The sequence below is a fragment of the Poecilia mexicana genome, unplaced genomic scaffold (assembly GCF_051168715.1).
Source record: "Poecilia mexicana isolate PSO_F unplaced genomic scaffold, ASM5116871v1 scaffold_17, whole genome shotgun sequence".
NCBI classification, from domain to species: domain Eukaryota; kingdom Metazoa; phylum Chordata; class Actinopteri; order Cyprinodontiformes; family Poeciliidae; genus Poecilia; species Poecilia mexicana.
Window position 1 is genome coordinate 23,340,399 of NW_028263386.1, and position 22,170 is coordinate 23,362,568.

General features: G+C 41.7%; 1 protein-coding gene across 1 annotated transcript in view; it reads left to right on the forward strand.

Annotated features, from left to right (window-relative positions):
- ctnnd2b (catenin (cadherin-associated protein), delta 2b) overlaps positions 1-22,170 on the forward strand; it is a 135,839-nt gene that overhangs the window by 109,449 nt on the left and 4,220 nt on the right. The window contains exons 14-22 of the mRNA XM_088014978.1: positions 97-214; positions 925-1,107; positions 9,009-9,182; positions 10,216-10,366; positions 13,787-14,063; positions 15,757-15,841; positions 15,990-16,116; positions 19,061-19,189; positions 21,637-21,713. Of these exons, the coding sequence (XP_087871104.1) occupies positions 97-214; positions 925-1,107; positions 9,009-9,182; positions 10,216-10,366; positions 13,787-14,063; positions 15,757-15,841; positions 15,990-16,116; positions 19,061-19,189; positions 21,637-21,713 (1,321 nt within the window). The remainder of the gene's footprint in view (positions 1-96; positions 215-924; positions 1,108-9,008; positions 9,183-10,215; positions 10,367-13,786; positions 14,064-15,756; positions 15,842-15,989; positions 16,117-19,060; positions 19,190-21,636; positions 21,714-22,170) is intronic.

Sequence of the window (22,170 nt, forward strand, 5' to 3'; positions counted from 1 at the left end):
TTGCATCGCCGTGCAGAGCTTTCCCTTCTTTTCTGTACGTTGTCAACATGCGGCAGATCGTGAACTTGTGTCCGTCTGTGTCTCTGTGTGAAACAGGAACGTGAGTTCTGCCGGGGAGGAAGCGCGGAGGAGGATGAGGGAGTGCGAAGGCCTCACAGATGCCCTGCTTTACGTCATCCAGACGGCTCTGGGGAGCAGCGAGATAGACAGCAAGGTGATGCAGAAACACACACACACACACACACACTCCGCATACTATTAATAATCTGGTTCATACCTGCGTGAGTAGAATACAGTGTGCTTGTGTGACGTGTCGCTGTTTAAAACTGGCAGCTGTTTGTCTATTTGGATGACAAATAGACAAATAGCTTAAAGGAAAGAAGAAAAAATACAAATATAAATGCATGTCATAGTCAGATGAGATAAAAAGTGAAAAGTAGAAAATTAGCAGTGTCTAGACAGTATAATGTGGTCGTAGCAGAATCAGGCTGTGGTTGTTTTTATATGCAGGACTTGATGCTTAAACCTGCAGTGTGCAACTTTTGTAAAAAAGAAAAAAAAAAGCTACTTAATCTGGAGTAAGAAAATATTTAATAAATATGCACATTATAAAACACACTAGACATGAGAAGTCTTTGCTTAGAAATGAAACTTCTGTTACATTAGTCGGCCCGAACTCTGACACAGAAACATGGTTGGTTACTTGATGCCTCCCTGCGTGTTCCCTGAGTCACCTCTTCTCTGGATGATTTTTATTTTATTTTTCTTTTAAATCCTCCAAATGATCAAAGTCTGTGACTGCTGACTGCTCTGCCACTCTCAACAATAGGATTAGTGTGCGTGTGATCTCTGCGGCGTGTCTCACCGTGCGCCTCCTTCGTCTCCTCCTCACTTTCCCCTCCCGTCCAACCTTTCCTGCTGCAGACTGTGGAGAACTGCGTGTGCATCCTGAGGAACCTGTCCTACCGTCTGGCTGCGGAGACGTCGCACAGCCAGCAGGGCGGCTCCGAGGAGCTGGACGGCCTGCTGTGCGACACCGGCGGCAAGGACGCAGAGAGTTCTGGGTGCTGGGGGAAGAAGAAGAAGAAAAAGAAGGGTCACGACCAGGTGAGGAGATACGCAGGACACGCGTTAGAAGTGGCTTTCGTTTGAAGCAGGTTCCTCTCCCCGTTTGGTGTCTGAGCTGCGCACACGTTTTTATTTATTCATGACTCTCCTCCGAGTTCCTCTAGACATATTCAAATTTTTTGTTTTTGTTTTTTTTTGTACTATTTATTGCAAAACCAAGGGTTTCTCACTGAACATGATGTTTTTTCTCTCCAAAGCTTAAGGGGGAGAAAAAGCAAGTAGCAAGTACATATCGGCTTGCTTTGGGCGCCAGGCCTTCAACTCGAGAGATTAGTTAATTTATTTATAAAGATCTCAAACAAATGACTCCAGCAGAAAAAAAAACAAAAAACAAATGGATATTTGAAGCGTCATCCATAACTGGAACAAACAATGAAAGTCAGAGGTTTACACACAACCCTTATTTGTTCTATAAGCCCACAGGTCATTGCTTCTCTTTCAAGGTACAACTTCAGAGACTGACATTGGGATAAAGAAGGAACCACACCACTTGGACAGTGGTCGACTAAAACCCCTGCATAACACTGCTCACTCTTCCTATCAGAATTGGCAAACCTCATTTAAAATAGTTTGTAACCTGACACAGAGACGACTTCGACTCCTTGTGTGGTTCAGGTGTTTTCCATTCCAGAAACTTCATGTCACGACCCATTTCCTTTCCATCTGTTGGTTGTAGTTTGGAACAAGTCGTTAGGTTTCTGCTGGTCCTGAGCAGACCGAAGGAATAGAAAGCCGAAATGTGTTTGGATGAAATTTGTAGCAACCAACGTGGAAAAGCCAAATGCTTTTTTTTTTTTTTTTTTAGTAGACACTGAAGACGGACATTCTTGGACGAGTCAGACTGAGACTTACCAGGCTGACTGCCGAGCCTGGCGGCGGTAGAACCATTGGTGGATCGTTGCACAAGGCGGATGATGTAACGACAGCATAAAGTTCGACTTGAAACAACGTTTTATACGATTGGTTTTTCCAACAGGAAAGTGTGATGGTCTATCAGAAAGCAGAACAATGACATAAAACTGAACTAAACAATGAACTTCTCATACAGGAAAGAGCAACGAAACAACGTCTGTAAGGATCTGACTTAGGAAAGCAATAAAAACAAAATGGTTGCTCAGGAACGGATAAAGCAAGTCAACATTAACCAGAATGGATTAGCCTGTTGAAAATCCATGAGGAAACCAAGCTAGTCAAGTTAGCTGCATCATTACTGACAACAAGAGAGATTAAATATGCAAGGACTTCACTTATGGCTACAAAGAGCAATGAGGGACATGAATCTGTTTTGGCTGCATGTCTGTATTTGGATCTCTATTGTTATAACTTATGTGCACTCAATCTTTTTGTTTATAACAATAAAGTCGGTTTAAAAAAATAAAAGCTAAAATTAACATGACATTCATACCCATAGTGAGTGTATGTAAACTTCTGACTGGCACTGGAAGAAGCTCGCAGTTGGACGATTTACTTACTGGGTTACACTTTTATAATCGTACATAAGAAGAAGAAAAAAATACATTTGTGTGTTTAATGCAAAAAAAGTCATTTTGTAAGCAGAGTTAAAAGGGTCTGTTCGTTATTCTGCAATAGCCAGCCACGCCCTAACCTCACCACTGACTGACTATTGACCAGTTCTCTGTCTAACAGGTCCGGAAAATCCCTGAAACCTGGGTCTTACCCTTTCATAGGTTTACTAGAGAAATTCTATTTAAACTGGCGGCGGAGAAAACTCGTCTAGCTCTAACTACCTTCAGATCCAGAAGTTACGGCCCTTTTCAGTTGAGAAACAGTCGACAGAGTAGCACTCACTGCAGCATAGTTTCAACAACCACTCCTGTTAACGGTAGCTTTTCTCCTTAAAACAACGTGCACTTGTTATCGGCTAGATTGGATTTAGTGACTTAGATATAAGCCCCAGGGCCATTATTTATTACTCACCAAAGGAAAGTACGAAGCCATCAAATTTCTAGAATCATGCATGTAGATTTTACTTAAAACCAGGAGAACTCTCAATAATCGGTGACTTAATTAATTTCAATGTCCACAACTTCTATTATTATTTTTTATTATATATTTTATTAAGCAAGCTTTAGCAGGGGTAAATGACAAGCAAGTTTAGTAAAAGAAATTATAAAATGGTAACACATAATAATCTCAAATCATAAAATTAATCATACCCTATCTTCTTTCTAATCCCTAACCTGTGTCACTATTCTCACTGAGCGAGGCTCTAGGGGCAGGGCAACTCACACCCGGTGTTGGTCGATCTTGGCAGCCGAAACCTTTAGTTGTCCTTGGTCAGAGTCTCTGTCCTGGTGGGGCAAAGTCCTCTTTCGGAAAAGCAGCAAGGCCAATCTGTCCAATTTCTTTTAGACGAACAGAATCTTCATCACTTAGTGACCTTTGTCTTTTCCCCAAGTCTGCTGCAGTTGAATAGGGATCGTAGGGTGGAGGCAGAGGAGACGGTCGGATTCAGGGGCCAGGGCTGGGGCTGACGGATCTTGTCCTCCTTTGCGGCGAGAAGTCTCAACTTTTCCCTTGGTCCCAGGGTGCGGTCCTCTGCTGATCTTTCGCCTGCGTCCTCTTGTTGACTCTCCTTCAGCACCGCGGACTAAGAACAGTTTCCTCCCCAGCTCGCTGGCTTTTAAACCCTCTTGGCCCACAGTTGTGTATGGGAGAGGTCTTATGACTCATCCTTCCCGAATATCTCATCGGGAAGTACCGTCCTGCCCAAACCTTGTTCCACCCTGAATTTGGTAATACACAAACCTCCCTCTTTTGCGTTTGACTGCTGCAACTCCTTTGCAATACTTCTCTTTTTTCTGTTGGCCATCTGGTAGTTATTACCTTTTTTGGCAATCGTTCTGAGGCCACCGCCCAGCTCAGTGCTAGTGACTTAATTCACTCTGTTCCTTTCCTGTGCTCAACTCTACAGTCTTCTTATAATGTACATAATCAATTTGTTTTACCATTATCTGAAACCATTGAAAATATCTAACAATTAAGTTGTTACTGTTGGCGCAGATCATGAATACTGATTATATATTTCAGTCGTACATTACAGACATTGTGGTTACAAAACATCAATCATTTCAACTAATACACTATTATACACCTATATATTTCATTCCAACTATTACACACATATGTATTTCATTTCATTTCTTTAATCATTCTTAAATCAACATACAAGATCATCGTTACTCCTCAGGCCTTTTACCCTGCTTTCTGCGTGTACCTAGAGAGATCTCACAAGTCCATGCCAGTTTTCTTGACAGGTCAGAGCAGAGGCACCTTTCAGCTACGTTTAAAAAACAAATAAATTGTGTGATTAAATAATGATACAGCAGAAACAATCAGCTACAACCCGGCTTTCAGTGAGCTCAGGACTGCTCACTAAATGACATGAGTGTATCTGATCTGCTAACAACCCGAGGGCAGCCTCTTATTTACACGGTGATCTGACACAAACGTCAGACCGTAAGCGTGAAGGTGGCCAGGTTTCACGCTTTCCACCTCCGATTGCAGCACCAGACCACAAGGCAAGGTCGCCATCAAACTGGCTCCAGCCACGCAGGACCCCAAGCCTCCTTCGCCTCCTTCGTCCCAATCGCCTGCTAGAAAAGAAGCGTATGATTCATTTCGTTTGTGGAAGTCGTGGTTACACGGCGCGCTGCAACACAGGCTGAGGCAAAACTGCAAAGTGGTTGTGTGCTATGGTGGCACAGGGGTTAAGCACAACCCACATCTGGAGGCCTCAGTCCTCGACGCGGCCGTCGCAGGTTCGATTCCTGGCCTGACGACCTTTGCCGCATGTCTTCCCCATTTCTCATTACCCACTTTCCTGTCAATCAACTATCAAATAAAGGCCACTAGCGCTGATAAAACCTTTAAAAAAAACTGGGAAGTGGAAGAAGAACAAGCTAGATTTGGTTGATTTCAGAAGTTTTATCATCTGAACTTTTGCAAACCGCAAATTATCTGTAAGTTATCTTTCTGGTTTATCGCTAAATTCAGTCAATTCCAGTGACGATTACGTCTAATCATTTGACCTGTGATTGGCAGAACGGGCCTAGCAGATAACAAAAAAAGAAAACCATCAGAACAACATGAAGCTTTTATGCAAACAAGAGATTTCACTTGAATACAAACTGTATCTGTGTTTGTTCTTCCTTCATTGAAGTTACTTAGTGGGTAGATTATCCAGAAATTTTACTCAAGTAAGAGTAGCGATGCATCATACAAATATTACTCTAGTAAAAGTGAAAAGTTAACTGTAGTAAAACTATTACTTACTATTAGTAACACAAGCTGATAATGACATATTTCACTTAATGCAAAGCCTTTAAATAAAATAAACTCAAGGTAAAGAAAAGATGCAGAAGAGTGGATCCACGTATCCTTACCCCTCATTAAATAAAATCCAAACTGTGTAAAGAGCAAATTAGCAACTTTCAGTGTGTTTTAGGCGCCATGTTGAACGAGAGCTCAAAGGTTTTAGGTTCAAATGTACAAACAAAGCTAAAAAAAAAAAAAAAAAAAAACTGTCTGGATAAGATACGGACTGCAGCTACGCTTTACTTTAAATATTCATCAGCACAGCCCCCAACAGCTGAATTCATTGATGAGTGTTCATGTTAAAACATAAAAAAAACTCAGAAACTAACACACATTCTCCATTTTGGGGAACTCTTTCATTGTCCCCTGATGGCTGCAGTGCCTTCTGGCCTCGTTTCTGACACGTCTCACCATCTCCAGCCTCGCCCGCCACCGCGCCGTTATCCGCCTCGCTTCCTCTTCTGCTCCCCATTAACATCAAGCATCATCGAATTTTAACTGTAACGTTAACTTTTTAATGACACATTAAATGTTCTTTTTGCTCTTGAAGCCCATCAAGTTTTTATGATGATGCTTGTTGCAAACTGGGACTCATCACAGCTTTTTTTTATTTTATTTTCCTCTCTAAATATCTGAGTTCTTCTGTGATGTCTCAGCAGTATTTTTTAGTTCATCAGAGATTCTTTTTTTTTTTTTGTTTGGTTTTGGTATCATAAATAGATTTTCAGTTAATTCTGTTATTTAGATATTATGCTGTTTGAGCCTCTATTCTTTTACATCTGACTCATTTAGTGTATTCAGCATTATTTAGTGCCAGAGCTAAAACGCGTTACAGTAAAATTATATTGTTATTCCACAGCAGTAATAAATAATAAACATAGAGCTCCTTTAAAACAATATCCACTCCTGCTGAATTGTTTTCCAGATTTTTCTCACCATGCAACCACAAACTTTAACATTTCATCAAATGTTGTATGATAGACCAACATCAAATTGGATAAACAGGTTCTGGTTATTGTAGATCTAAGGATCTAGAATAGATCTTGCTAACAGGCTAACAGGCGTTATTGTCTACAGTAACTCTGCAGACGTTGATTTACAAAAAACATTTAATTCCCCCTTTGGAATCAGTGAAGTATTTTGAATTTGGAAACAACTAGTTTTCCTGGATCTTATTTAGAGATGTTTGAACATGAAAACGTTTGAGAGCCACGCCTCGCTTCCTTTCCACTCCACAGTCACACATTACACTTGTTACAAAACGCCGAGTCGCGTCCACACAGCATGTTGTGAGAGTGGACCTTTTTTTTTGTTTTACTTTTTTTTTTAAAGGCTATGCATCGTCTAAATGTTTTGGTTTAGTCTGCTCGCTGCCTGCGCTCTGATTTCTGTGAGGCTGATTCTCTCTCTCTCTCTCTCTCTCTCTGGATTCCTCGAGTGTTATCCTCCACGCAGCTGAGAGGCAGAAGCAAGATATCGACGAGCTCCGCCCTCTTGTCATGCAAATGAGCAATCAGCATCATTCTGATTGAGTGGAGGATGTTTTTTTTTTTTTTTTTTTTTTTTTTTAACTACTTCCAGTGTAGCTGTGGGAACTGAAAATACGCCGTTTCCGGTGTTTGAATTGCTCATCCTCCTTGCATGACTTTTTTTTTTTTCTTCCACCCCCAACCATCACCTCTGCCAATCATTTCTGAATCTGGCTGAGATTTATGAAACCGGTTTTGGGACTCGGGTTTCATTACCTTCTGTTTGCTGGATTTTCTCCATGCAAACGTCTTTTTCTGCTTGTGGGGGAGGACGGCGGGTCCTAATGATCATATTGAAGTAGGCACAGATCATAACCTCTTCAAAAAAAAAAAAATCCATCGCTCTCTCTCCCTTCTGTCTGTGCGTCGTCACCACTCTAGTGCAGCTGCAGGCGATTACCATGAAGCAGCGATTAGGGAGTGTGTGTGCCGGAGAGGACAAAACTCCAACAACTGCGGGGCAATTAGAGGAGAGGAAGGGAAAGGAAGTGGAGGAGAAGGAGACAGGAGACGATAAAGAGGGTGCAGCGGTGAAATCAGATTAAAGGCACGAGGAGCGGCTAAAGATGGACAGCAGCGCTTGGCGGGGTTACAGATGCAGCGAAGGATGCTATCACACGTTGGTCACATGAAAATAAGATGGGCTGATATCGTGTTGCATCAGCGGACAGAGAGACGGAGACGTCTGCAGAAGCAAAGCCGAGAAGATTATGACACGACATTCACTAGAGGGTGGCAGGAAAACATACTAAACTTAAACAATGTCCTCAGGTAAATCTGCAAAAAGGTATCGCAAGATAAAGTTTGCAAGATTATTCGAGCATTAGAGAGGGGGGTGACATCATCAGAGTTGTTTCCAGATTAGTGCAAGACCAGCACAAATGAGTATGTACTAGTAAAATGGGAGAAAAATCTGAATTTTGTCTGGTTTTAACAAATAACTGCTTGGTCTGTCACATTAACCCATAAATCAATTAATTAAAACAAGCCTAATAATTTCCATTGGCATAATTTATCATTTTTCTCTTTTCTCTTTTTCCACCAAAAGCTGGATGACAAATGTATTCAGTTTGGTCCTTGGGTGCAAAATTGAAGGACCATTTTGTTTGCAGACTTTTCATAAGTCATTTTATTTGCGTTTTCCGTCGTTTTGCTCGTTTTGCTCCGGTGTCAAATGTTCATTGGAATTTAAACGAACATTTATTTTATTTATTATTTATTTTATTTATTTTCATCTTGACAGGTGTCACATTAATGAAGTTTGACTCACTAATCAGCTACGTAGGAAAACGTTTTCGAGCGTGCCAAGGATTTGAGACCAGGTTGGATGTTTCCCTGAACACACTTCAGATCAAAACATAATAATTTGTTAGAATGGCCCAGTCAAAGTTCATGTGTACATCCGCTAGAGTGTCTGTGACAGTAATGTGGACACTAACTCTCCAATTTTTTTCTTTTATAAAAAGAAAAAACCGCCTAGGAGTGCAGAGAGATGCACCGAAATTTGACCGCAGCTTTTGTGGCATCTAAAGTTTGTTTTAGATTTATTGATTCAGGGTGACTGGATGGAAATCCATGCCACACTTTTCAGATTCATATTTATTACATTTTAAGCGTTTCTCCCTCACACTGCACAATGGAGAGCCATGCAACTTACAGCCAGACAGATACAACAGCTTTATCACTCCATTATTAAAAACACGGCAGGTTACAGCTTCTCATGCACTCATCATTACTCTGTTTAGCGAATGCACAGTCTCGGGAAATCCATGTTTTTCCAGCCCCGCGCCAACATTTTCTGAGGTATGTCATGAACGCGTCATCAGCGCTCGAGAGTTCATCCGATTCAAGCAGCAGATGAGCATCGCCTCGTTTATCGGCGCCTTATGAAACAAGGAATCCTCTCCTTCTCGTTTGCTGCTTTTGCCTGCGGAGAGCGCCGCCGGGCCCCTCAGATACGCGAGGACTCGCGACTGCTCCTCCGTTCTGAGCCGCTGCCTTGTCGTTCTGCAGTGGGACGGCGTCGGGCCCTTCCCGGACTTGGCTGAGCCTCCGAAAGGCATCCAGATGTTGTGGCACCCCACCATCGTCAAGCCCTACCTCACGCTGCTGTCCGAGTGCTCCAACCCGGACACCCTGGAGGGAGCAGCTGGGGCTCTGCAGAACCTGGCCGCCGGCAGCTGGAAGGTGAGAGCCGTCATTGTCGTACCGAGCAGCATCGAAAAGAAGAGAGGAGAGGAGAAGAGCTCGCAGTTCCAGTAGAGAGGAAAAAGTCCAAGTCGTTTTCAAATAAAAGAAACCTTGATGGTTTTCATCAAAGCTAACTGGAAAAAAAGTGATGATAATGCAGTATTCTTTTGTTAATTGTAAGCATACGATTACATGTCACACTGAAGGCCCGCAGGCCAAATCCGGCCCGCCATAGCTTTTTATGTGGCCCTCTAGATTCCAGTGTTGACTCAATAATCACACAACTGATTTTAGCATCCACACTTTAATAGTTAACAGTTAAAATCCTGCGCTCCTCTCACTACCGAATGAAAAACTACAGTTGTAGCCCCGCCTCCCATTACCTTACATCCAACACATGTGCAGTATGCTACTTACAACTTAACATCTAGACCAAACACTAAATGTGCTTAAATACTTTTTCAATCAAATTAATGCATTTTTATGCGTTTAACTGCCAAATGATACCAATCAGTCCCTCCAGTTTCTTGAGAAATATCCTGGAAATTCAACAAATCAACAAATCCCTGCACTTTTTTGCGCTAATACGTGGTTTCTGTCAAAAACGTTTACTTGTAGTAAACAGCTGCCTCTGCCTTAATTGATGTCAGATTATAGTCCATGCAGAAAGTAATAAAAAGTTGCATTTATCATCATAAATAAGTGCAAATATTGCCAATATTTCCAAGTTGGTATCACAAACAACTGTTTTTTATTGCAAAACATCACAAGATGAATCACGAAATCCCAGAGGGACTGAAAAGATGTTCAATGCTCTTAAAGGGCCCAACCGGCCCTTTAAGAGCATTCGTGATCTTGATTTGGCCCAAAACGAAAATGAGTTTGACATCCCCGTCACAGGGGGTACCTGTCAATGTCAACAACAGTCTATGTGGCTAACACTTGTCCTATAATAACTGGCACCAAATGAAAGTGTTGCAAATCTTTGATTCTATTTTTGTCCACGTCTTTTCATCGCCCCGTTGTCCAGTGGTCCGTCTACATCCGAGCCGCGGTGCGCAAAGAGAAGGGCCTGCCCATCCTGGTGGAGTTACTGAGGATAGACAACGACCGGGTGGTCTGCGCCGTGGCCACGGCCCTGAGGAACATGGCTCTGGACATTCGGAACAAGGAGCTCATCGGTAAGCCGTCCGAACACAGCGGATGTAGGAGGTTCTGCCGAGCTGAAGGTGTACGGCGGACCTCCTGTCATTTGCGGTTCAAGGTTTTCAGATTCACCCATTCATGGATTTTTTTTTTTTTTCTGGGATGCAGAAATGACTCGCAGACAATCTGCCTATTCTTTTTTTGTAGAGCATGTCGAAAATATTTGAAAGAAAACAGCCTGTTGAGCTGAAATAGCTGATAGCTACCTGTTTGACATGCTAACGTCTGGCTTCTGCACAGCAGAAACTCCAGGAATGCCGATTATTTTCTTTGGTGTTGATTGGCTGTAGATATTTGAAGACAGTTTCCATTGTGCATGTCAATGCATATAGAGGTATATTTGGTGTATGGAAAATTAAAATAGGTAATTGGAAGCGTTTTTTTAGAGAAGACCTCAAGTATTTGTGGATTTTAAAGTTAGCTGTGATCCCCAAATACCAGGGGTCAAGAATCTGAAGAAAAAAATGTCTTAAGACGTGATATACAGCTGGTGTCAGGATGGGATTTTTATCAGGTGAAGGAAGTTTAGCCAGTTATTACAACATTTGGCGGTAATATCTCTGTAAAAAAAATTATGAAAAAAAAAATTCGACAATATTACTATAATCTCGTTTTGTCTCATTTTCTATAAATCCGATCTGCTGTTACATCTTGCGTCATGAGGTGAAAGTATGAATTCACTCCTGGAGTATAAACAAAAAGGAACAAAAAAAGGACATTGTTGAGCCTAAAATCTGACCTTTTGTTTGACCTTTCTATGTGTAGGTAAACCTGAGCCGCTCTCATTTACTTCAAAAGTGAATCTCAAACATCAGCTGTCATGTTATTGCTACAAACGAAGCCTGATTTTGCCATAATTGAAACAGATTGTGGCAAAGAGAATTTGCACTGCAGCAGGTATCTTAGCAGATCTATTTGCAAATGTAACTCATGAAAAGGATTAATTGTTTGAAGTTAAAATCAATTTGCAAAATGAAAACAAAGAAGGTATTTGAAATGCATTTTGGAATATTAATCTCTCTGTTTGCTCCTTTCTGTACAACACACAGCACAGCCAAACACCTGATGCTAGGGAGGTTTTTTTTCTTTCTTTTTTGCTAGAGACTGACTGATGTCTTTAATAAACTCTGCTTTTCTGTTGGTCCCCATGGCAACAGCCACATGCCTCTCTCTATTTGCTCCGTTCGATGCTTTTGGCTTTGAGCTAAACCGTGTGATGTCTCGGTCGGTGAATGCGGCCATCCGCGTCCTCGGCAGGATGTAGGCCGCGATGTCAAATTTTCCTTTGTGCTGACCCCGGTGCACGCGGCCGTGTTTTCAGGGAACATATTGTCCTCCCCTTGGTCGGAACACAACGAAATTGCTTGAGCTGCACAGCATATTGTGTGGTCAGGTCCGCGGCGCTCTCAGCTGCAAATATCAATACTGTCAGCAGCGGCGGCTCTGCTTGCCAGCCAACTGTTGTTTTATTACTCCGGCAATACAAATGTGACGAAGGGCTTCGCTGTTTGGAGCGCGCACGAAAGCAGAGACGGGAGCGAGCCGTACGACAGGAAGTCGCACGCGGTCCAGAAGTGAGCTGTCAGGAAGCCGTGACGGGACCCCCGGCCCTCAACGCCGGCACATGGCGATGATGACCCGGTCAGGACGAGAGCCATGGGGCAAAGAGAACACGATGCTCTGACAGAATCACATGGGTGTCATGGGAAATGTAGTCTGTCTCTGTCAGGGAATGTGACTGACGAGCATAAACGCCGAGAGATGACGCTTGTTTTTCTTGTGATTAAGCTTTTTTCTAGTTTTTCTTTGACTATAATGCCAAAATGATTTGTTTGTCTGCCTGTAGGTAAATGTGAATATATGAACTCAAGGAACAAACCGCTGATGTTTTTGCAAACACAGCAAAAACACAGATTTTGCTGTGTTTGCGGTCGTTTCTGATCGTTCTTTCAAAATTGCATTTGTGAGGTTAGACACTGAATTTGGATGAGACGCTTTGGATTGCAGTCTCAGGTCTAATTCATCCAGAAAGTGTTCTGTCAGGACTTCCTCCACACTAATCTAGGTAATCCACGTTTCTGTGGCCCTTGCCTGGTGCACTGCTCTGCAGTGACGATGGAACAGGAGGGGACCGTCCCACAAAGTTCAGAGCAAAAGGTCTTGGTGTCCGGAAGCAGAGCCTAACTCCCAATCATCAAGCCCTCACGTTTTTTTCTTCAAATATTTGTAGAACATCTGCATCTGTGTTGGATTTGATAAACCTGAGAAGAGTTTGCAACACCTTAGTTCAAATTATTTGAAAGGGATACTTTAGTGGCAACATTAAAGTCTTGTCTACGTTGATGTATATAAATTTGCATGTGCAACCAAGATGAGTTAGCATTAATTAATTATAGCTCTTTCTAGATGGAGAGAAGAAATACAGTACCACAAAACACAAAGGGAAGACTAAGCTACTTATAATATCTCCTTGTGTGAAGGTGACTGATTTAAGGTCAACACCTTGGGTTTATTTTGAAGTACGAAAGGAAGACGTCCTCGTGTTGCCTCTTCATCTGGACAGAGCTAGCTTACAATGGCTTCTTGTCCAGATGGCTGACAGAGCTAAAGAAGTTTCCATAGCTTCTAAATAATTTATCCAGCAGCAATTTAGGCGGCCGGTACAGAAACGAGAAGCACTGACAGAGTGAATCCAAATGATTCATGAGCACTGGGAAGATATGGCAACAAGCTAACAATTAGCCGCTAATGACGCTAAAGTTTGAGCTGTTTGTGTTCTTTGTATTGGTACTTCAATGCATGTTTGTTTTTCTCTTTATGAATATCGACTGTGTTTAATCATCTCTACCATCATAGAAAAACATAAAAACCACAATAAAACGATTCATCTCCTACCGGAACATTCTAAGTTGATTATAGATTTATTTCTTTTTTTAATTTCTACTTTGTGAATTCTTAGTTATTATTGAGATGTTGAAAATTAAGACATACATATTGATCATATTGGTACAACAGACCTAACGTCCTGCAAGTTTACTTCTTATTTATATTTTAATGTTTTTTCTGGGGGTTTTTAAAGTGCAACAAAGGGGTTTTCCAGAAGCTTTTCGAGAGCCCGTAGCCTCGGGTGGAGTTGATTTAAGTCAGACTTCAAAGCTCACCTCAAACTTGTATAACCTTTAGATAGAACATTTCCAGAGAGTTTTGAGGGAAAAAATAAAAAAGAGTTACTTTAAAAAGGTGTTTCCTGCAGCTCCGCCTGAAGATACTCTCACGAATTACAGTATTTATTTCATATCTTGTTTCTCATTCCTCTAAAAACTCATCTGCAGCCTCCCGCTAAACCTTTTTTTTTTTTCTTCTTCTTCCCCACTCTGTCCATCACCTTCGACCAGGCAAATACGCCATGAGGGACTTGGTGCATCGCTTACCCGGAGGCAGCAACAACAACAACACCACCAGCAGCAGTGGCGGCGGAGGAGGAGGAGGAGGAGGAGGAGGCAGCATCAACAGCAGCATCCTGGCAGGGAAGACCATGTCGGACGACACCATCACCGCGATCTGCTGCGCGCTGCACGAGGTCATCACCAAGAACATGGAGAACACCAAAGCCCTGAGGGACGCCGGCGGCATCGAGAAGCTCATCGGCATCGCGCGCAGCAAGGGAGACAAGTAAGCCGAACGGGAAGGCGGCCGCGACGGCGACGGCGGGTGAACGAAGCGGGATGAGGAGTCTCATAACAGTTGCAAAGTCTGACGTGGATTTAAAGAGAATAAAACCGGTTTTAGTTTCAAAAGAACTAAATGTCAGACTAATATACTAAAAAGGTATACTGGCTCCATTTTTTATTTTTTACCTGCCGAAAGAATCACTTACGATTGTCCCCAGACAAACTCCTAAAAAGACAATTTATCCACTCCGCTCAGCTTACAAACGGCTCGTCTGGGAATCGTTTGAAATGTACTGTGACTGTCAGCTGTTAGTTTTTGTGTCGTTGTTAATCACATTTGGGAGGAATCCAGTCGACATTAGAAGGCGCCGGAATCTAAGAGGGAGCTGAAGGAAGGTGAAGCTGAAGGTCACCTGTGTGAACACAAAGCTGAACTAAAGCCGGGTCGTCGTCATCGTGTGCTCTCTGCGCAGACTGCTGTTTACTTCTTGAATTTTTAACATCCACTAGATAGAGACAGTTGAGAACACAAGGTCTCAAGATTGTGATTTTTGGAGAGCTTTGTTTTTTTTTTTCCTCAGTCTGATAGATCAACGCTATTTATGGTCTAACTGATTAAATTAACAACAGAACAATAACTATCATTAAAATGATTTGAACTTTGAGGATTAGAAAGTAGCTTAATTACCCTAAATTCCCGAAATTTCACAAAGGTTATTTTTTATAAACTTATAAACACAGAATCCGTAAAGCCAAACAAAATGCTAACTGTGCCTTGCAAAGGTTTTCACACCAGTTCAAGATGTTCAGACTGCGGTTTGTCATCACACTGACATGCATCCAGGTGTTTGGACCTAAACCGTTGACTGTGACCAATTTTCCTGTTTCCCACAGCCTGATGCTGCCTGCGCCATGTTTCACCACACGTTAACACTTTGCATGTTTGTTGTTGTTCAGTGAGCAAACCAACTTCCATAAGCTTCCTTTGCCATCTGCGTGGTAAAAGGTCTTCTTGCTTCTTTCTAGATAAGATACTTTTATGGTTGTGCTTAGAACATGAAGAATGAGTAAAACTACTGTTCCAAGGCACTGAAGATGAAGAATATGTTCAGTAAAGCCTAGAACAATTATCATTTTAACCATGAGGACAAGTAAAATAAGAACATATGAAGATGCCAAACTGTAAAACACCAACTTTAGTTCATTTCTATAAAAACTTTACTTTGTTTTATGACTAAAATCAGTGCTTTAGAGATGCTCTCGGAACATAAAGGTGATTTTCCTCTCTCTCATAAACGGTTTGCCCTCACGCAAACCCAAAACAGTAACGCCGACTGAAATGTCTCGGAGAAATGAAGTTTAATTTCGCAGACTGTGATAAGGCCACACAAGCCAATTAAACTCCGAGCCATCAGTCAGCTGAGTGAAAACCTGGAAGAAAAGCAGATTGAAATGTTGGCCAATTAATCACAAACAGCAATCACGCTGTCAGCGCGTCGGTTCAGTTTGAGGACACAACAGAGACGGAAAGCACGTCTTTTGTTTTGAAGGTGCAAAGGCTTTACAATGAGTAGGATTTCTTTTTTTTTTTTTTTTTTTTTCTTTTTAGCTGATATTTCTGAATCTTTTTCGTCAGTAATGAAAACACAGTCGAGCTTTACGCTGTGTCCTTTTGCTCTCTGCTGAATTCCCAGACATAGTCCCAAAGTGGTGAAAGCAGCATCGCAAGTCCTCAACAGCATGTGGCAGTACAGAGACCTCCGGAGTCTTTACAAGAAGGTACGGCCATTTTGTCTCTGGAAGTTGTTTTGTTTTTATTGTGTGCGATGAATAATGACAGACTGAGACGCTGAAAATCAAACCGCCTTCCTGCCCCATCTTTTCTTTTCTTTTCTTTTTCTCTTTTCTTTTTTTCTTTTCTTTCCAGGACGGCTACTCGCAGTACCACTTCGTGGGCTCCTCCTCCACGATAGAGCGGGACAGACAGCGACCATATTCCTCCTCTCGCACGCCGTCCATCTCTCCGGTGCGGACGTCCCCGAACAACCGGTCAGGTGGGTGTCTCCACGCCTCCCTTTCTCTTGCGTTCCTCCCTCTCGAAGCCCCTCATCCTTCTTCCCGCCGGTCAAAGAAGCGCCGCTCCATCACAGCCCGAGTTTTCTCCAACCTTCACAGCGCGGCGGCTGCCAACAAATGACTCCGCTGTCGAGTAAAAGTCCGTGCTCCGTGTCCCGTCCTCATGTTGTCAGAGGAAGGGTTTGAATAACACGAGCCACTGAAGTCTCACAGAACTTGGGCTGATGACGATGATGGTGGTGGTGATGGTGACAGCTTCTGACAATGTTCATCATCATCTCTGATCTTTTCAGGCTGCCTCAGTGATGACTGCTGTGAAACCAAAGAGACAGACTTCAAGTTTAAAGTGTTTCTGTGGCGCGCTGGAAACGATGCTTGCAGACTCAATCCGTGCCGCTGAGTTTGGACGTTTTGTTTTGCTACAGCCACAAATCTCGAATCATTTTATTGGATTTGAGAGGAAAATTATGCGAAGGGTTTTTTTTAGTTGTGTTTGATTTTGTACGAGATTAAAATCTACAAATCTTCTGGTAACACTTTATTTAAAAGTTCAGTCTTGGACTCGTCTGAGCAGCGCGCCTCTTTAGACCTGCTTTCCAACAGCAGATTTCTCTGTGTAGTTGTTTTTTTTTTTTTTCTTGAAGTTATTATAAACCATGTATGATTTTGGTTTTTATCTTTTAACCATGTTTTTCTGTCAATATGAAACAAACACTTAGAGGGATCGTGGGGATTATTTAAAGCGAGAAAGCAACAATTACTTCACTGCTGCAGCAATAATATATAAATATCGTAAAATTTTCATGGATCCATATGTGTGAAGAAATAATTTTTTTTAAATATGAAGGATTAAATTCTACTTTAATCTCAAGCACTGACCTAAATTTAAAGCGACAGGTAAAACAGATGTATTTTCTGTTGTTTCACCAGATGTCCACAATGTTGGACGAATTAAACCACATGTGGAACAAACCGGTCATCAAAATAAAGTTTTTAGTTATGAAAGTGAAAATCAAAGACATCAACAATCACATTTTGACACATAGAGATGAGAAACAGCATGTCGCTACGTACGTAGGATGAATGAATACTAAGATATTCCTGTCATCAAGGAAATCTAACTTTAAATGTACTTTTTGTTTTGATCTGAAAATAAATTCAAGTTGATTCCCTCCTGATAGGAAGGAAAAACTGAGGCTGAGTTCAAATCCGCGTCACACTTTCCAGGTTTTTCTGTGCCAAAAAAATATCTGCACTTCACGATGATGCAGCGTTTTGTCGTAAAATCTCAATAACAGATGTGGTTTGTGGTTGGGATGCCACAAAACAATGGAATTGTACGAAGGCACCTGGTGTAACATCGCTGACGTCGCACATGCGTGAAAAGTGAAATCGGTCACCTGTAGAGCAAAGCAGGTGTCATTAGTCGATCTATATGTAGAAATATTGTGCAGTAATCTGAGCCTGTCGAGTGAGACTTTGTGATCTGGAATCTAATTTGATCTTTTGTCTTGTTTCTCGGTTTACAAGCTGCAGCAGATGGTCTGTAGAGCTCACAGAAAGCTACGAGTGTCTCTGTGTGTCGGCAGCTTTAGGGATGAGAGAGCGCTCCGACTGCACAGACCGACAGTCAAACTGCGTCTGAGCATATGGATCAATGTTAACCGTATTAATGCATGCTGAAGACATAAAGTGGCATGGAGTGAAGCTGCTTTTATGTGCAAAGCTGCCGACAGCGGAGCGTACATTAGACCAAAACATGTGTGGCTCTGAACTGATGGATGCTTTTCTAAGTGCCATATAGTGGAACAATAAAGTTTGCAAAAGATGGAAGAGACGACTCTGTGTTTAACACGGCTGGGATCCAAAAAGTAGGGGTGATATTAGTGACAACAAACTGACATACAGGCTACGAGGAATGTGTTGCGTTTGCACCACCGGTAAAGAATTAGAGGATGGGGAGGGACAAAAATCGTCTTTTATTACATCGACATAATGTCACACTGAAAAATAAAGTGCAATGTTTAATTCAACTTTTCATTTATATTTATAGTTAACATCTGTCTCTGCAAAAAAAGAAGCATTTTTTCTCTAGTTTCTATTGTAAATATCTTATAAAATTTGAAATAAGACAAGATACAGGAGCTTGTTTTAAGTCAGTAATTCCTTAGTATTAATGAAAAAGTTGTAGTTCCACTGGCAGATAATTTCACTTAATACATGGAAATGTGTCTTGTTATAAGTGGGGGGGCAAAAAGCCCCATTAGAACTAGTACTTTTTCATCCATATTAAGGAATTATTGACAAGTTAGGTCTGTGATGCTCTGGGTCTGTTTTTCCAAGACCCAAAACCCATCTTGGTTTCCAAGATGGGTTTTTTTTTTTACAGAAAAAAAGTCTGTAAAAGGTTCCTCACTGGGTGTTTCAGAATAGACAGATACAAAACGTAAAGGTTAATCCCAGATTCAAATGGTTCAGCAGACAAAATCCATGACCGTCTTAAATCCAAATTTTATGGATTTACTCTTTTGGTGAACAAAAGAGAAGAACATTTACAGCTCTGGACGATCTGCCCAGACTGATCAGAGTTTTCTTAATTTATGAATATGAGAACTTGCTGGCTTTAATGAAGCATTTTACTTCATGGATATTCGTCCAGATTTACCGGGGTTTGCCGACAAATCCGCCTCCGTTGGCCGTAAAGCGTCAGATCTCCGTTTGTTAGTTTAGATTGAAACCAAGTAAATCCAAGTGACCAAGCTTACAAAGAAAGGAAGAGTCGTGAGAGGTTTCCAGAATGTTTCATCCACACTTGTTGCTTCCTTTGTTCTCTCCTCCTCATGTATATTGAAATAAAACAGTAAATAAATTCTGTGTGTGCATGTCTTGATTTTCTTTTTTTGTTTTGTGCTTTGTGCGCAGCGAGTGCTCCCGCATCCCCCAGAGAGATGATGGCATTGAAGGAGAGAAAGGCAGACTACGAGTCTACCGGCAATGCCAGTTTCCATGGCAACAAGGGCGAGCACACGTCCCGGAAGGACGCCATGACGGGTAGGGATCTCATCTTGTATGTCTGTCACAATGTCGCCGTTTTCCCCGTGGGGTTAAAGGCTTTAGGAAGAAAGTCGGCCTACAGACTTGTGTCTGTTGGTTTGCCTGCATGCAGCAAAGCTTTAGCATTTTTTGGGTGATTTGGTTTTGAAACCAACAGGTTGGAGAATCAGCTCCAACTGCATATCTGTGCTCTGACTGAAGCTGCAGGCGAAGGAGGGCGAGCTGAGCTGAGCCAAGCTTTCTGCAAAGACATCTTTACTTTACATTTACACAATAAAAACATTTGGACTCCAAACTGAAACTTATCTGTTTTTTGTTTTTTTTTTAGAGAGAGGCAACATGATAATACTGAGTAATTTATCAGTCATGTATATCCATCCATCTATTTGTCAATCTCTCTTCCATTTGTTACCTGAATGATTCTTGCTAGGCCTGTCACCACAACAAACCTAGCTGGATGATAAATTGTCCCAGAAATTATCACGATAAACGATAATATTGTTTTCAGACCACTCTCAAGTAATGTAACGGTAACAGCGTAATAATGCAAGAACGCTTTTTAAAGGATCAGTAAACTTTGAATTTTGATGAGCATTTAACGCTAGAGCTGGAAGACATTTTAAATAACCAAAATAATAATAATAAAAAAACAGAAACAAGTAAAACTGTCATAAAGTGTGGTTTTTCAGTGGTGAGGATTGATGCAGAGACCCAGGTTATGGTGAAGATGATGAGTTTAATGATGAAGATGCTCTAACAGTCCAATACAGGCGGCATGGCAGAGAAGTTAGCACACAGCTAAATACCAGTAGCAACTGACAACAAGGACTGACACGATGAGCTAATGCCGACATAGGACTTCACAGTTCAACTGTGCCGGCAGACAACATGAGACAGGGACAACAGGTGGACATAAATACACACGGGGTAATCAAGGGAACGAGACACACCTGGGAATAATCAACGGGGAAGTCGCAGAGACTCGCAGGACAGAAACTGAACACAGAAAACCCTAAAAATAAATACAGGAAACGCGATCATGACAAAAACGAATGATGAAGTCTGTAAAGAAAGTTATCCTTCAAGCAAAGGGCTAGGTGAGACTGAAGACTTTTGTCATCCAGTTTTTGATAGGAAGACAAAAAGAGAAAAACAAAAAAAATCATGCAAATGGAAATGATTGAGCTTGTTTTAGTTTATCATGCAAATAATTGAGTCATTGTTTATTATGACTGGCCTAATTCTTGCCTCACGTTCAAAAAACACCCGGATGTTTTCTTTATGTTCCTCAATGTTTCAATTTTCAACCAGTGATAAAAACATCTAAAGTTTATCAGCAAATGACTTTAAGCTACAAGTGTAATTGATCATCAATACACAATCAAACATTGGTCAGATATACACAAACCAAATTATGAACAAACATAAATACTGCAAATGGGGAAGCAGCTGTTGCTGATTGATTGATTCTGCAATATTATTATTGTACTGATTAAGTTCTGTTATCTATGATCATGAGACGTTTCCTGAAGAAAATGGTGACCGAGAGAAAAGGACCTTGAGTTCACTCTCTCCACACTCGTTCATGTTGATCTTCATTGCAGGCGTCACGAAGGATTTCTCCCCATCTGAGTAAACCAGAGTTTCTCTCTCACACACACTCAGGATTACAGGCTCACGGCAAGCAGACAGTGTAACAGCCTCAGCTCTTCGGCTCTCTGTTGAAGGAGCCTCAACTCGTGGGCCCTTAACGGTGGCTTGGGTTAGTTGAGTCGAGCCGAGCTAGGTTTCCCGGTGTTTGTCGAGGGAACAACGTCTCCAAGGATTCACGCAGGAAAATCCCCTCTGAGGAAAAGACAAACAGGTGGAACCTGTGTGTACAGCACGCTCTACAGGGAGGCCGTGCATCCTTAAAAAACCTTAAATTCATGTATGTAAAGTCAAGGCTATGCAGTGTCTTAAATTCATTTTTTTTTAAAGTAAGTCGGCACCAAATACATTAATTACAAGTCTTAAGTTTTGTTTTGACAGGACTATTTATCTTTTTTTCTTTTTTCCTCTACGGACTATTCTGTCAGTCAAAATATGGATGTCTACATTAAATGCGACTCTAGATGGGTGAGGCTAACGCTAACTAGCTGCTGAACCAGCCTTGCTAGCTAGATGCAGCAGCTAGCTAATTCATCACTAGTTGGCTGGATGAAGTTTGACATTCCTGTGGAGGTATGGGTCGTAAATTCTTAACATCTTAAATTTGAGTTGGTGCAACCAGCAGAAACCCTGTTCTTCCATCCCCGGATGCAAGGTTCTCCATTAACCCCTAAGTGACAACAAAACCAAAGACATGCTTTTCACACAAGGCGCTTGTATAAGAACATTAAACTCAAGATTTCTTACTTGTTTTGTGCCGTTGTCGCTCAAACATCTACCCGTTGTGCCTCCAGGTCAGATCACAGGTGGGTCTTCAACCCTGCACAGAGGAGCCTACGTGTCCCCTACTGATGATCTGAAGTATAACCAGGTAAAGACAAGTCTTTCTTGTTTCGGAAGCTCTTGACAATTCGACAGCAGAATACAAAAATTAGGTCCGATTTGTTTGGAAGGGCTGTAAGCAGAGCGTTTCCTCATGAAAAACCAAACTGTTGGGATATAATGACGTATTTAACCATGAAGCGTGAGCGTGGTGATGGTGGTGCAGTGATGAGTTTATCTTGCTTATCAGCTTAGGCTGCTCAGAGTTATGTGCCAGGACATTAACATGCCAGTGCATAAACAGATGTCTTCAAGCCGAGGTTGCATACTGCAGTCCTCAAAAACTTCTAATGCTTTCTCTTACTTTATCAGCTTTACTCTATAAAGAGGCAACATTACTTATTACCGTGACTTTTTACAGGACTGCACTTTGCAGCAGTTTTCTTTAATTGCTTCTCATTGAGTCAGTGAAATTTCATTTGTTTGCTAGTAGTGAAAAAATGAAA